We start from the raw sequence: 14117 nt of genomic DNA, 5'->3' as shown, positions 1-14117 counted from the left end.
ATTTTTGATTGGCTCGTATGCCGGTATATGAGACAGTCAAAAAAATCACACAGCAGAGTCTCTTCTGTTCAGTGCGGAACAGCCTGCTGTTCCGCATTGAACTGAAGTGGCTCCACTTTGCAATTTATGATTGGCTCGTATGGCGGTATATGAACCAACCAAAATCGCAAAGTGGAGGCTGTTTCTCAGGGATTTTAACTGGCAGTGCAGGACCTGGGATTGAGCTGCTAATCTCAGGACAGTCCCGCTGAAACAGAGACATCTGACAACCCTGCTCTATGGGCTCTATTATTGCCAGAATACTGAGAAGCAGTCTCTTCATCTTGCTTGACTCGCTCTTTATTGGGTCAACTTCATTTCCTTCTTAGTCTGTCCTGAATCTAAAAATGCCTAATTCTGCAAGAAGAAATATTTTGAGAGAGCTGGATATAGCAGCTTAACGTTTACATGCATCTTAGTATCTTCTGATTACAGGGAGACGCTTGCTTTTCCACTGGCGGACAGCATATAATCATTTTCCGCAGACAGTGTGCTGTCCTCAGTTTTATATTTTCTCTTCTGCCACACTTTTTCAGGAGCAGGTTTTTGTGCTGGTGCAATTGTATGGTTGTATTCTCATGGTCAGATTTAGAGCAAACACATGTTCCCTCTCTATTAACAAGTCTTGCTGTGGAGCACCATTTCATTTGCTGATTTGTACTTCCATAAATTAATAGTGTATTCCTTCCAGTTTCTTTGGTTTATTAGAGAATAGCGGAGTTTTTTTTGTTTGGCTTCAAACTCTATTTGTTTCAAGAATGTCTGAAAAGTGTTTTGTTTAGTTGGTCTTTGTCATCCCAGTCTCTATTTGCAAATTTATCAGCTGTTCTAAATAGCTACTTAAGCCTTCTCTTTCTTTCAGCCTTTTGCCATTTGGCTTTATATATTCCTTTTGTGTCTCATTTATTTTAAATATGTCTGGGCACATTTATTTTTTTCTCTGACTTTGCAGGGAGTCCTTGCCTTTGCTAAAGCTAAAAGTTTCTAACTGCTTTTTGCTGAACAGCTGCAGAGTTCTCAGCCAGAGCTTTTTATTTTTTTTTTTTCATTTCTGATAGTAGAACCATTTCAAGTGAGTTTTAGCTTCGTCATCTGTGGACTCAATATTCGCTGTATGTTTTACCAGTGTATTGGTCCACGTCTGTAGAGCTCTTGTGACAGACCCAGAATATACTGTTGAAATGGGTGATGTCCCATTGCAGGGGTTGGTTCAAGGATTTGCTCCTGGATTTTCCTGGACACAAAGAGGGTGGATGAGTGCTTGCTACTTTCTGGACCTCAGCAGTTTCAGCCACCACATTCAGTACGTTTGGTTTCAGATAATGGAGCCGCAGAGGATCTGATTTGTTTAACATTTGTTAATCAGGTAATTGCACTGATGTTCTTCGTGTTTCACTGTTGCAGTCATCGCATTTAGGTTATCTGCCTGCAGGTAGCCCTCAGCCGGCCTGAATACCAGAGTCTTCGGATTTCTGCGTTGGATGCTGTCGCTTCTTCCATGACGTCAGGTTGTCAGGGGTATAAAACATGCAGCCGACGCAATTACATCAGTCTTTCTTGCCGTGTGGTGCACGAAGCAGAAGCAATTCGCAAGTGCCGGTCGGCCGACTCCTGAAAATTTTGTTTTCGAGTTTCAGACCTGAAGTCTTCAAAAAGAAAAGTACCCAGTTGGGGATCCTTTTTTCTTATTCTAACCGATGCCAGAAAAAATAACAACTGTCTTGTCTGTGGAAAGCAAATACCTCAGTGAGATTTTCATTTTTACTGCGTCACCTGTTTAGGCCCAGACCACGGTGTACCTCGCTGTCAGTTTTGTGCCTTGTTCAACGCCCGAACTATTCGTCGTTGGGCCATTTTTGTAGCTAAATACTTTTGTTCTCGATCTCCGTATTGGCTTCATTAAGCCATCCGACTACTGATCTTCCGAAAAAAAGTAAGGATAAAGACAGACCGCATAGGTCCAAAACTGCCATTGACGCTTCCGTTAAGCTAGTCCACCGGTACTCAGTGAGGTGCTTTCACAGCCCCTGATACCCGCTACTACAGATTCGCAGGCCTCTACTGAGACCCATTCGGAGTCCGGTATGCCACAAGATGCTTCGACTATGGAACCTGCAGATGTCTCTACCTTGGATGGGTCCAGAGCCGCTGTGCAGGCACCGGCTTCTGAGAGTGTATTCAGGCCTACCAATTTTCATATTAAATCGACGACTTCGTTTCAAACTAGAAATGCAGAATTCCTCAGGCCTAAAGCTCTCACTACACCTAGAAAACTGACGACCAAGCCGCATACTCAGGTCCATATGCCTCAAAAACAAATTATTAGAATGGTTGAAGACCTTATTACCTTAATTAGGGGAAGCCAGCCTTCCCCCTCTAAGAGACCTAGAACCGATTTTCTTTCTGATTCTTCTGATCAGGAACATGATATCTCTACTCCTTCTGACTACCAGGATTGTCCCTTATCTACTTATGAGGATACTGATGGAGAGGATTCCATTCCCTCTCCTTCCCCTCCAGAAGATTTTTCTTTTGGTGAAACCTTGCATATCCTTATGGAGCATTTCTGCTGGGAAAGCCAGGACTCTTCTGATTCCAAAAAGAGACTTAAGAAATTTCTACTACTGCCTCAACATAGGCCTAATTTCTACTACTGCCTCAACATAGGCCTCTAGCTATCCCTCCTGTTCTGGAGATTGTAGATGTTTTCTTGGAATCCAGCCTTACTCCAGACACTTTGCCTCCAGCTCCCAGGAAACCTAACAGGTACTACAGAGTTCCTGACTCTCACAAATTCTTCTTCAAGAATCCTACTGTGGATCCAGAAACCATTTCCCAAGGACCAAATGGCATTAAGGCTACTACTGCCAAAAATCCTACCCCTTCTGATAGGGACTCTAGAGCTTTAAACAGATGGGGTAAGAAGGTATACACTTCTGCTACTTTGGCCAGCAAGACGTTAAATTGCCAGTTTCATATGTTAAAGTATCAGCAGCATATTATGGGACTACTTAAACAGAAAATTATGTTGATTCCTGACTGTGCTGAACACACACATTTGCAAGAGTTAATGCATTCTGCTGACCAAGTTGGTAAACATACTTTGCAATGTGGTTTTGATGCTTTAGAAGCATCTTGCAGGGCTGCTGTCACTGGGTCTGTACTTAGAAGGCATGTTTGGCTTAAGGAACAAAATTTGCCAGATCATGTCAAAGCTAAATTACTGGATGCTCCCTTAAACCAAGATTGCTTTTTGGCAACAAAGTAGAAGTCGCCCTCAAAAGGATAGAGGAAAAAGCTAAATCTATGCAAACTGTTAAAGATTTCTTACAAGTACAGCCTCCTAGATTCAGTAGGCATTGGCCTTCAAAGAACTGGTCTTTTCCAGTCCCTATCCAGTCCTTCTCGGTCCAAACCCAGGAGCAGCAGACCACCAATACTTCAGTCTCAGGCTATGCACAGATCTAAGCAGTGGGGGGCTCCCACTTCCAAAGCAGGGAGTAGTAAGCCACTCCCTATGGAAAAATGGCACAATGACTTATCCTTAACTCTTCCAAGCTCTGCTCAACTACTTGCTCCCTTAGGAGGAAATCTCGCCCTGCATGCAAAAAACTGGGAACTTATTACCCAGGACAAATGGGTTTAAACATTATTTCCCTAGGATACAGATTCCACTTCCACTTAGTACCAACCCCAAGTGGATGGCCAGACCACCAAATTAGTGGGCTGAGGCCCAAAAACAAGTGCTCTCTCTCCTCAGTATCAGGGCTATTCAACCTGTCCCAGCAGAAAAAAGGAGACAAGGTTTTTATTCAAGACCGTTCCTGGTTCCCAGAAAAGAAAACAACTGGCATCCTATCCTGGACCTGTCTATTCTCAACACCTTTGTGGTGGTTCCAAAATTCAAAATGCTTACTGTTCTACAGCTTCTTCCTGTGCTAGCCAAGGATGCCTTGCTGGCAACCCTAGACTTGAAAGAAGCTTGCCTGCACATCCCAATAAGGGAATCCTGCAGACAATACCTACATTTCAGGGCGGGCTTCATGCACGATCAGTTTTCTGCACTTCCCTTTGGCTTATCTACTGCGCCCAAGGTGTTCACAAAGTGCCCAGCTCCAGCCATTGCATTTTGCAGGCAGAGAAATATTCAGATTTACCCATACTTGGGACGATTGCCTGATTCAGGCAGTAAGTCAGGACTTGGTATTACAACACCTGGCATTTGTAAAGAGACTTCTAACCTCACTGGGGTACACCATCAACGAGAAGAAATCACACCTTGTACCCTCCCAACAGATTGTAGTCCTGGGAGCAAGCTTTAACACAACTTCCCAGATGGCATTCCTCACTCCGGAGAAACAAGCTTATTTGGCAACCTACTTCAACCTACTGGCCACAAAAACCCAGCTTATCTGCAAGGAAAATCCTGCAAGCCCTGGGGTTCATGGCCTCTTGCATTCTGTTAATTCCATATGCAAGACTGCATATGAAGAAACTTCAATGGTATCTAAAAAGTCTATGGTGTCAACATTCTCAGGACCTAGAAACAATAATTCTTGTCTAAGGGCAGAGTTCCTTTGGTGGGAAGAGGCCTACTACCAAAACAAGGGACTCCCTTTCACTCTACCCCCTGCCGCCCAAACCCTAACAACAGATGCATCAGACTGTGCATGGTGGGCTCACATGGCAGGGCAGTGCATTCAGGGCAAATGGAACCCCAAACAGATGCACCTGCATATCAATCAACAAGGAATGTTAGCTGCACAGAACGCTCTGACAGCCTTCAAAGACCTTATTCTTCCAGGACAACTATTAGTAAAGACAGACAACACCACAGTTATGTGGTGCATAAACAAGCAGGGGGGAACCCATTCCTACCCACTCTGCAGACTAGCCATGGCCCTGTGGAACACAGCCTTCAACTACCAAGTGAACCTGCAAGCTCAATTCCTGCCAGACAAACTAAATTTACTGGAAGACGACTTAAGCAGAAATCTCATAGACCCACACGAATAGAAACTGGAACCCAAAATATTCAAGCTCTTGAGGAACAAATGGGGGATACCAGAGGTAGACCTGTTTGCCTCCCCTCAAGACTACCAGTTGAACAAATTCTGCACCAGAATTCTCCACAGTCAAGCTTGGAAAGTGGAGGCCCTGTCCTTTACCTGGTAATGCCTCTCAATTTATGCCTTTCCCCCTCTGCCTCTCCTCTCGAAGGCTCTACTAAAGATCAAACATTACAAATCAAGGACAATACTGATTGCCCCAGACTGACCTTGCCAGCACTGGTATCCACTTTTGCGCAGTCTGACAGTGCTACAAGCATGGCACCTGCCTCAGACCCCTTCCTCGCTGTCCCAGCAAGCAGGCCAGATTCTGCACCCTCAGCTTCAAACCCTTAACCTTGCAGCCTAGTTCATTCCTTGAGCTCACCCCTAGCAGCCCTAAGTAAGCAGGTGCTGGATGTCATTCTTGACGTAAGGAGGCCTAGTACTAGAAAATCCTATTCAGAAAAGTCGAAAAGATAATGTTCCTGGAGCCAGACTCAGGAGAGGGGCACAACGGTGCCCAACTTGCCCATTATTCTAGATTATTTAACTGAAATGCTCCACAAGGGCCTATCTTTCCCTTCAATTAAGATTCATGCCTCTGCCATTTCAGCACATTATAATACTGAACCACTCCTCTTTTCTCATCCCCTGCTAAAACAGTTCCCCAGGAGAGCTCCCACTCCAGCCTGGGACCTTAACTTTGTATTGGAAAAACTCACTCTTCCCCCTTTGAACCAGCTGCTACAGCAGAGTTGAAATTCCTTTCTTGGAAAACAGCCTTACTTCTGTCCATCACTTCAGCAAGAAGAGTGTCTGAACTGCAGGCCCTCATGGCAGTGGATCCCTTCATTACCTTCCATGCGGCCAGGGTTTCCCTCTGGACTAATCCATCCTTTATGCCCAAGGTGGTGTTTAGTGTGGCTCTAAATCATTCCATTCATTTGCCTACTTTTTTCCCCCCTAATCCTCAAAATAAGGGGGAAAGGGTACTGCATTCTCTGGACGTGCACAGAAAGCTTAGGTTGTATTTGGACAGAACTAAGCCTCTCAGGAAAATCTGACCAGCTGTTAGTTAGTTTTGCTGCAGGGGCAGAGTGGAAGGCCATTTCCAAATGGATAGCCAATTGCATCCATTTCTGCTACAAGCACCATGGAAAACTACCCTACAGGGAATAAGATCACATTCCACCAGGGCTGCCTCTACCTCTACAGCATTTCTTAGAGGAGTCCCTACCAGGGACATCCTGGAAGCTGCTACTTGGAGCTCTGTACATGAGCATTACCGCCTGCGTATCTTTTCTAAATACAGAGCTGGATTTGCCACAGCAGTCTTACGGGGCCTGATTGCTAGCCCCAGTGCTCTTTAACTGCCTCCACCCTTAGCTTTGGGAATTAACCCAAATGTATTAACTGCAACAGTGAAACACGAAGAACATAGTACAGTTGTGTACACTTACCATAAATGTAGATCTTTGAGTGTATTCACTGTTGCAGTTCTGATTACCCTCCCTCCAGCCCCGACTTCTCTTGGCTGTACCTTTCCTTCTTATTTGGAACATATTATATCATGTGCATTGCTTTTTTCTGTGGGTGTTCCATACCATATAATTGCTTCCTATTGTGGGGGCACCTGACATCTGGGGCAAGAAAAACTGATGTAATGGCGTCAGCTGTATGTTTTATACCCCCTGACAACCTGACATCATGAAGAAGTGACAGCATCCGACGCAGAAATCCGAAGATTCATAGGTTGGTACTAGGCTGTCGGCCCTAGGGCCTATACAAGCTTAGCCATAACAATTCCCTGGCTATTTCTTCCCACACTATTTATTTCCTGGACCCGTCTAGCAGGGCGACTGACTTGATCCCCGGGGTGAATTTCCTTTCTCCCATCCAATCGTCAAGGTTCCTTTTGAAGAGGGCCAAAGAGGTGCTCTGCTTGACATGTATGGGCAGTCTATTCCAGAGTCTGGGGAGTCTCTGGGTCAGGAACCTATCCTTCCAGCATGTTTTGTTTATTGTGATGACAAGGTTTAGATCCCTGGAGCATATGGCTCTGAGGGATTGGGATTTCTTTAAGTGTAGCATGTCCAACAGCTCTGGGTTTGACATAGCCTTGTATGTTAAGCAGAGATCGCCTCTGAGTAGAGGATATGCGGCAGAGTATAGCTGGAGTTTTTTAAGGCGGTCAGCATAAGGCATCTGCTTTAGGCCTGCGATTCCTTTAGTGAGATATTTCTGCGGCCTTTCCAGTTGTTGTTGCAGGTGTCTTGAGAGGTACATACTAAATGAGGCATTGTATTCTATAATGGGTCTAATGAGGGATGAGTACAGTGGGACAATGACATCCTTTTTCTGGATGAAAAGCCCTTAGTGATGAGGTGTGCCACATAGAAGGATTTCCTGACTGTTGTGGCGATGTGGTTATCAAAGGTGAGACCACTGTCCACCTGTGTCCCTAAGTCTCTTAGCGCACTTTTGAAGTTTAGTGTACTGCCACCTATGTGGTAATTCACGGGTACATGTTTTTTTCCAAAGGGAATAACTGTACGTTTCTTGGCATTGAGCTTGAGCCCATGGCTCTGGCACCAAGTATCTGTTTCTGTAAAGCCCTTTTGTAGAGTATCCACATCATTTGGAGATTCAATAATGACTCCCAGTTTGCAGTCATCTGCGAACTTTGTTAGCCAGAGTCCCTTAGTGTTGGCCTGTACTTCAGATAAGTAGATGCCAAACAAGAGTGGTCCCAGGACTGAACCCTGAGGTACTCCACTTGTCTGGAGCTGGATTTGGAGTCCGCTACTTTTACAGTGTGGGTTCTGTCAGTAAGTCAGTTGGCAACCCATCAAGTGACGTAGGGATTAATGCCCAGCTTAGTAAGTTTATCTATGATTCCAGAGTGGGGGATGGTGTCAAAGGCCTTGGCGAGGTCCAGATAGGCTGTGTGGACCGCCTTACCCTCGTCCACGGCTCTGGAGACTGATTCGAAGAAGTCAGTCAGGTTCAGGAGACAAGATCGGCCCTTCACAAACCCAAACTGGGTGGGGTCCAGTGTTTGAAGGTTGCCAATGTGTTTCTTTTTAAGTTCCATGATAATACGTTCCATGGCCTTGCAGATCAGGCTCGTCAGACTGATGGGGCGGTGGATCCCCCCTTGTGGAGTGGGATAACTGTATCTGTGCGCCACTCAGTGGGCACGAAGTCTGAAGTGAGGCTATGATTAAACATAACACTTATGTGAGGTGCCAGTTAATTTTGTAGTTCATAGCCCAGGATGTCAGCTGGTCCCATGGATGCTGTATTCTTAGCTTTGGAGAGTTTGTTTTTTACCTGTGTGGACGTTGTTTTGGCAATCTTCCGGTATTGAGATGGGACATTTAGGGGGTGAGAGGGGGGTGAAGTTAGCAATGAATCGATCTGCCAAGATATTGGCAATATCCTTGGGATCAGTATATTTAATGCCATTCTGTTGTAGCTCAGAGCAGATCTGAGCATTGCCATTTAGATTCTTGACATAGTTATAGAATGCCTTGTGGTTGTCTTTGGAATCTTTGGCAATTGTATTTCGTAACTAGCTTTGAAGGATTTTATGAGGGATCCCAGCTCCTTAGTGAGGCTGGTAAGGGAATTTTTTGGATCCTGGGATTTTCCTCTTTTCTGCAACAGTTTCTTCCTTTTGTTGTAAAGTTTATGGCAGGTGACCACCATATTAGCTCCATTTGTTTGGAGGAGAGCATCTTGGCTCTATTTGGGATGGCACGATTCATGCATGAGTGGATGTGCTCATACAGTGCCTTAGTGTAGGACTCAGCAGTTGAACTTACAGTTCCCATCTGCATGGGTGTTATGAAGTTTGTCACTTCTGACTTGAGTAGCATGAAGTTGGCTTTGGAGAAGTTTTTTATGGAGGTTTCCTTACTGGGCAGTGGAGGTGGGATGTGGATGTTAAGGGTGATTAGCTTATGGTCTGACTTGACCAACGAGGGGATGACCATAGGTGTGGAGCATCAGTTTCCCCATGTTGGTAATTACCTGGTTTAGGATATTGGAGCCCCTGGTGGGACAATGGATTAGTTGATCCAGGGCATTGTAATTTATGAATTCCTAGAACCATTGGGCAAAGGTGTTGGTACACGAGTAGTTTTCCCAGTTAATGGCAGGGTAGTTGAAGTCACCTAGTATTAGGGTGTTTGGTTGTATCTTAATATTTTCTAGTATGTTTAGAAAGGTGTAGTGGGAACCTTGTGGCATGGTTGGGGGATCTGTAGCAAGCTACAGTTTGGATTGCAGTCTTGCCTAGTGTTAGTTGAAACTGGAGAATTTCAGACGCATTGGGTTGGGCAACTAGCCTGGTGGTGTGAATATCCTTGGCGAATATGGACACTCATCCACCTTTAGTGTTTCGATCCTGGTTTGTAATGGCTGACATTTTTATTTTTTCTTGTTTTGTACCTCTGTACAGAGTTTTTCCAGCTGTTCGAGCATGCTTTTAATATGAATTTCAGTGAATCAAAAGCAGAAGAATTGCAGCAGAGTTCAGAGCCATGTTTTGTGGGTGGTAGAGCTTCCCCATCCAAGCAGGAATTCTGCCACCTGCACCTCCCTCATTGCACATTAGGAAAAGGGAACTTTTTCTCTTTAGTGATATCTGCTGAATGGTATGCATTTTCACACTTATCAGAATTGTTTTAAAGATGAATTTTCTCTGTGCCAGGGGCCAGATGATAAAACTTTCAGGGCTGGTTGAAGACCTCTGTATAATCCCTAGCAGCTCCTCACAGGGCCAAAATTTACCCATTATGATACCATTTATTATGGGTATATTGCCTGTTTTCTGGATGGTATACCTGCATTTAAAATCACTCTAGTCAGTTGCTAGTTAAGTTCATGTACCTTGTTCCTAATGATTTCTATTTAAGCTGTAGTTTGTCGTGACTGTGACCTTTAGCCCTAGGCTTTTAATGTTAAAACTTGTCATTCTGTGTTGCAGCAAAAATGAAAGGGAAAACAGTAAAAAAGCAGCTTAGCCTTTATAAGTTTTAATGAAACAGTATTACTAAAATCCTTTCTCCTTTTGTGCACACTCTGTTGTAGGTCGTGGATAAACAGGAATATCGTATGCATGCATCCCAGGCCCTGGTAAAGCTATTGCAGAAGTTGCCTTCTCCAGAGTATGCTTCATTTATCGACTGGCTTTACAAATATTCTCAGAACACCAAGGTAATAAAGGGTTATAGTCAATAATTTGCCATGTATGGTTATTACAGGAGGAAGACAAATCAGCTTTATGAATTATGCATTTGTGCATATTTTTTTATTACTCCTTTCTTTTTTGTGAAAATGTTTTTTCAGTTTAAGTGAAGTGCTTTTCAGTAGTTATGTTATCTTAGCTGAAAGATATCTAGGACTTGGCTGCTCAGCAAAGCTTTTTTCTAGCTCTGATTTGGTACTAGCACCGGGGCAGCTCCTGGCCCTACTTGGAAGATGATGTGGGTTTGCCCTTGAGTTCAAATAAAGGAGGATTACTTGTAGTACTTTTAATATGTAAAACATTTTTAATTAGTCATTTCAAGGGTTTCCCCTATCCCAGTAGTCTGATTTCTCAGGGATTTCATATGTTGACAAAACCATTTTTGTCTCCTTTTGTTCATTCCATTATTTTTACATCAGCATCCTGAATTATGAGACACAAGTCCCCTTGTAGTAAATGGATGCCTGTATCAAGCAACACTTTATCTCTGTTGCTTTGATCATGTCACATTGTTGTCCCTTTCCATATTTGCAGGGTGTTCGGTGAGAGTACTTGAAAGTGCCAAAAGGCATATCTTAAAGCTTAGTTAGCTTGCAGCGAGATTGACTATGCTGACAGAAGTCCACAGAGCAGGTGTTTTGAAACATTTATAGGTTCATAGATTAGTACTAAGCTAACTGCCCTTGTGAGCTATCTTAAGCCTAGCTTAGTTATCCCTTGTGAGACTCAAACCCTGCACCTTGTGTTTGTAAGGCAAACATGTTAACCATTAGGCCACCCTCCCAACCCCCATAACATTGTTAGATATTGAGGAATGCTACTGGCAACTTAGATTGGGAACCAGTACATTGCCAGGTTTGAATGAGACAGTAAGCATTAAATGTTTACTTGAGTTGAAAGCTCTCAAATTATGATGTGTGGAATGTTAAAAAGCACTTTAGATGTTTTTTTTTCCTTGCTGCTGCAGTAGCCTATGGGTAGTGTCATGCCAAGGACACAGCATCCGCTCAACTTGCCAGACTTCCAAATCTCCTTCCTCTCACTCACTCTTGGTGTTGATAGGCTACACCTTTTTTGGAGGAAAGTATATCAGCAACCAGAGTGAGGTAAATTTTTAGTATTTTCCTTCTGGCTTGAGGAGAAGCATCTCTCTGGCTCCAGAGGAGCAGCAGTTGGTCAAAAGCTTCTTGTCTAACACACGACCCCTTTTGATAGACTACTTCCTCTCTTAAATATTTTTTATTGACTGTTTGTGGCATTATTTCTGATCTTCCTTAAAAAGTGTGGTATTCCACCTTTAAAAATACTGACTTTTGTCTGGGTTGTGATTTTGCTCTATTTACTTGGCTTATTTTTTAATTTTATGTGGGAAACTGTAAGAAAATGAGAATGTTTTCTCATTTCTGAGGTAATAAATGTTCTGTGATATTGCTGACTAAAAGTTTAAGGTCTGGTGAGAGTTTTCAGTGTGCTGCTTGTTTACTAGTTTGGGTAAGGAGAATGTGCTTGGTGCTTAGGAGTAAATGCTCACCTTCTCCCTGTGTGACTGAACTTACTATACTAGTAATCTGGTTTCTTCTCTGGCTATAACATTGATAATATTTCCAGTCCTGCTACCATTCCACTTCTTCTTAAAAAAAAAAAAAAGTAAAATGATTGCCTCTGCCTACACTTACTGATTTTGGCAAGGCCAAAAATGGTTCCATAGACCACATAACTATTGCCTCATCACTCTCTGGTGTAGCTGTATGGCCACTATGGACCATGGGGTTAAACACATACTCAAGGTCTGGTCTGTATTTCTCCCATACCTGTAACAGGTACTGGAGTTGTGTGGGGGAAGAGAGACCTCTTTGACAGGGACAGTAAGCTTTCTCCTGACCATTTTCCCAGTAGGTATATTTCCTGAAAAAAAACCCAAAAAGTTAATAAAAGGGCTGATGATCAGGTTGTTTCTGTATATCAGATGTATCTTTTGCTAACCCGTGCTGTGGTCAGTCAGTCAGTTCTGGGGGGCTGTTTGCTTTTTCACAGTTGTACTGCAGGTATTGCTAGAGAACAGTATTTCTCAGAGGATGAGGATTCTGATAGAGACAGGTGCGATTCTCCTCTAAAATCCATTGCGTAGAACGCTGACACTTCAGATAGTGAACCTGAAGTTATTCTTGGACAAGATTTTCCTTTGCTGAGAATATTGCTAGATTCTGGGATATTATTGCTTGGGAGCAAACATTGGCTCCCGCAGAACTGTGGACAGGCTTTATGATCTATTGGAGGTCAGGGTTTTAAATTCTGCACTTATTCCTCCCATTTTGCCAGCTTTTGAAGATACTTCTAAAGCTGATTGCAAGGCTCCTGACTCACTGACTGCAGTTCCACTGAAAGCTGATAAGCAATGTAGGATCTCTCCAGATTATAAATGTCTTCATTGTCAACTGTCAGCTGACACTGTTGCAATAACTCAGGCAACGACAGCTAAAAAGAAATCTTTGGCTTCCTCTAACCCAGTATTCTCTCTCTGATAAGGAATAAAGTGGTTAGACAAGGTCAGAGACTGTTTGCTTTTACTGTGTTACCTTTTAGGATCTTAAGTTGTCAAGGTTTATATGTAGATGTTCATGTTAAAATGTGCTTACAGTTTGGAAGAATTTGCTGCTTCATTGTCTCCATAAGGCAGGTCATATTTGAATCTGATTTTTTCTGAGTTGACCCATGTTTCTAAACATGCTGCAAGAAGTATTTATGATTCCACTATGTCTACAGAAGATTTGTTTGGTTGCATAATCAGAATTTTTCTGATGACTTGATATCTGCATTTCTTAATTCTCCACTGAGTTAAGATCTGGTATTTGGGTCTTAGGCTGCACACCTGCAACAGTGGGATGACAGAGATAAACTGATGCACGGACTCTCTAGATTTTTCAAGTAACCAGGTTCTACCATAATAAGGCTGCTTCTGTGTCCTTTAGAGGACAGAACAAATAGAAATTCCAGTCTAATAACAAGCAGGCCCGCAAAAGAAAATGGCAGGAGGATAACTCTTACAAATCAAATAAAAGTAACTTTCTCCAAAAATAGTCAGGCTCCAGCTAATAAACAGATAGAAACAACTCTGATCCAAAACAATACCAAAACAGCAAAATCTTCAGAAGTCAGGAATCGATTCCTGACTTCTGAAGATTTTGCTGTTTTGGTATTGTTTTGGATCAGAGTTGTTTCTATCTGAAGGTGTGTGGAGTGGAGTTTGTGTAATTATCCAGCTAATAAATGCCCGTGCTGTAAATCTGATCACTTTACCCATACCTGCCACTCTAGTTTTACCTGTGTTACACTGACTGACCCTCAGCCTGTTAGCCTGGGTTCAGACTGGTGGGTGTTGATGGTGATTCAGGAAGGATTTGCTTGGCAGCTGGTGGACTCTCTTCCTCCATTCAGGGGAATTCCTTCATGTCCACCAAGCCAGACAAACCTGTTTCCACCAGTGCTACAACAAATGTTAGAAACGGGGGTCCTAGAACCAGTACCTACAAATCACATGTGCAGAGGTTTTTAATCCAGGATATTTTTGGTACCAAAGGAAGGAGCATTTGTGGAGATGTGTGTTAGATCCGTCTTTTCTCAACTTTTATGTGAAAGTTCCATGTCAAGATGTTGCCTTTACAATAAGTGCTTTGCACTGCTTTCAAACCATTGTCTTATGGGTAACACTGGATCTCAAACAGTCGTACCATCACATACCCATTGCTCAAAGTTTCAGAAAATTTCTAAGGTTT

The 14117-nt window shown here is 43.2% G+C and overlaps 1 protein-coding gene across 1 annotated transcript in view; it reads left to right on the top strand.

Moving 5' to 3' along the window:
• NCAPD3 (non-SMC condensin II complex subunit D3) overlaps window positions 1-14117 on the top strand; it is a gene marked incomplete in the record, with an annotated part of 2635837 nt that overhangs the window by 793284 nt on the left and 1828436 nt on the right. Inside the window, 1 exon segment of the mRNA XM_044081165.1 lies at window positions 10188-10313. Within this exon segment, the coding sequence (XP_043937100.1) occupies window positions 10188-10313 (126 nt within the window).

The sequence above is a fragment of the Protopterus annectens genome, chromosome 8.part0 (assembly GCF_019279795.1).
Source record: "Protopterus annectens isolate FY-2018-M chromosome 8.part0, PAN1.0, whole genome shotgun sequence".
In the NCBI taxonomy this organism is placed as follows: Eukaryota; Metazoa; Chordata; order Ceratodontiformes; family Protopteridae; genus Protopterus; species Protopterus annectens.
Note: the sequence above shows the minus strand (reverse complement) of the source record. Positions and strands in the feature narration are given on the sequence as shown.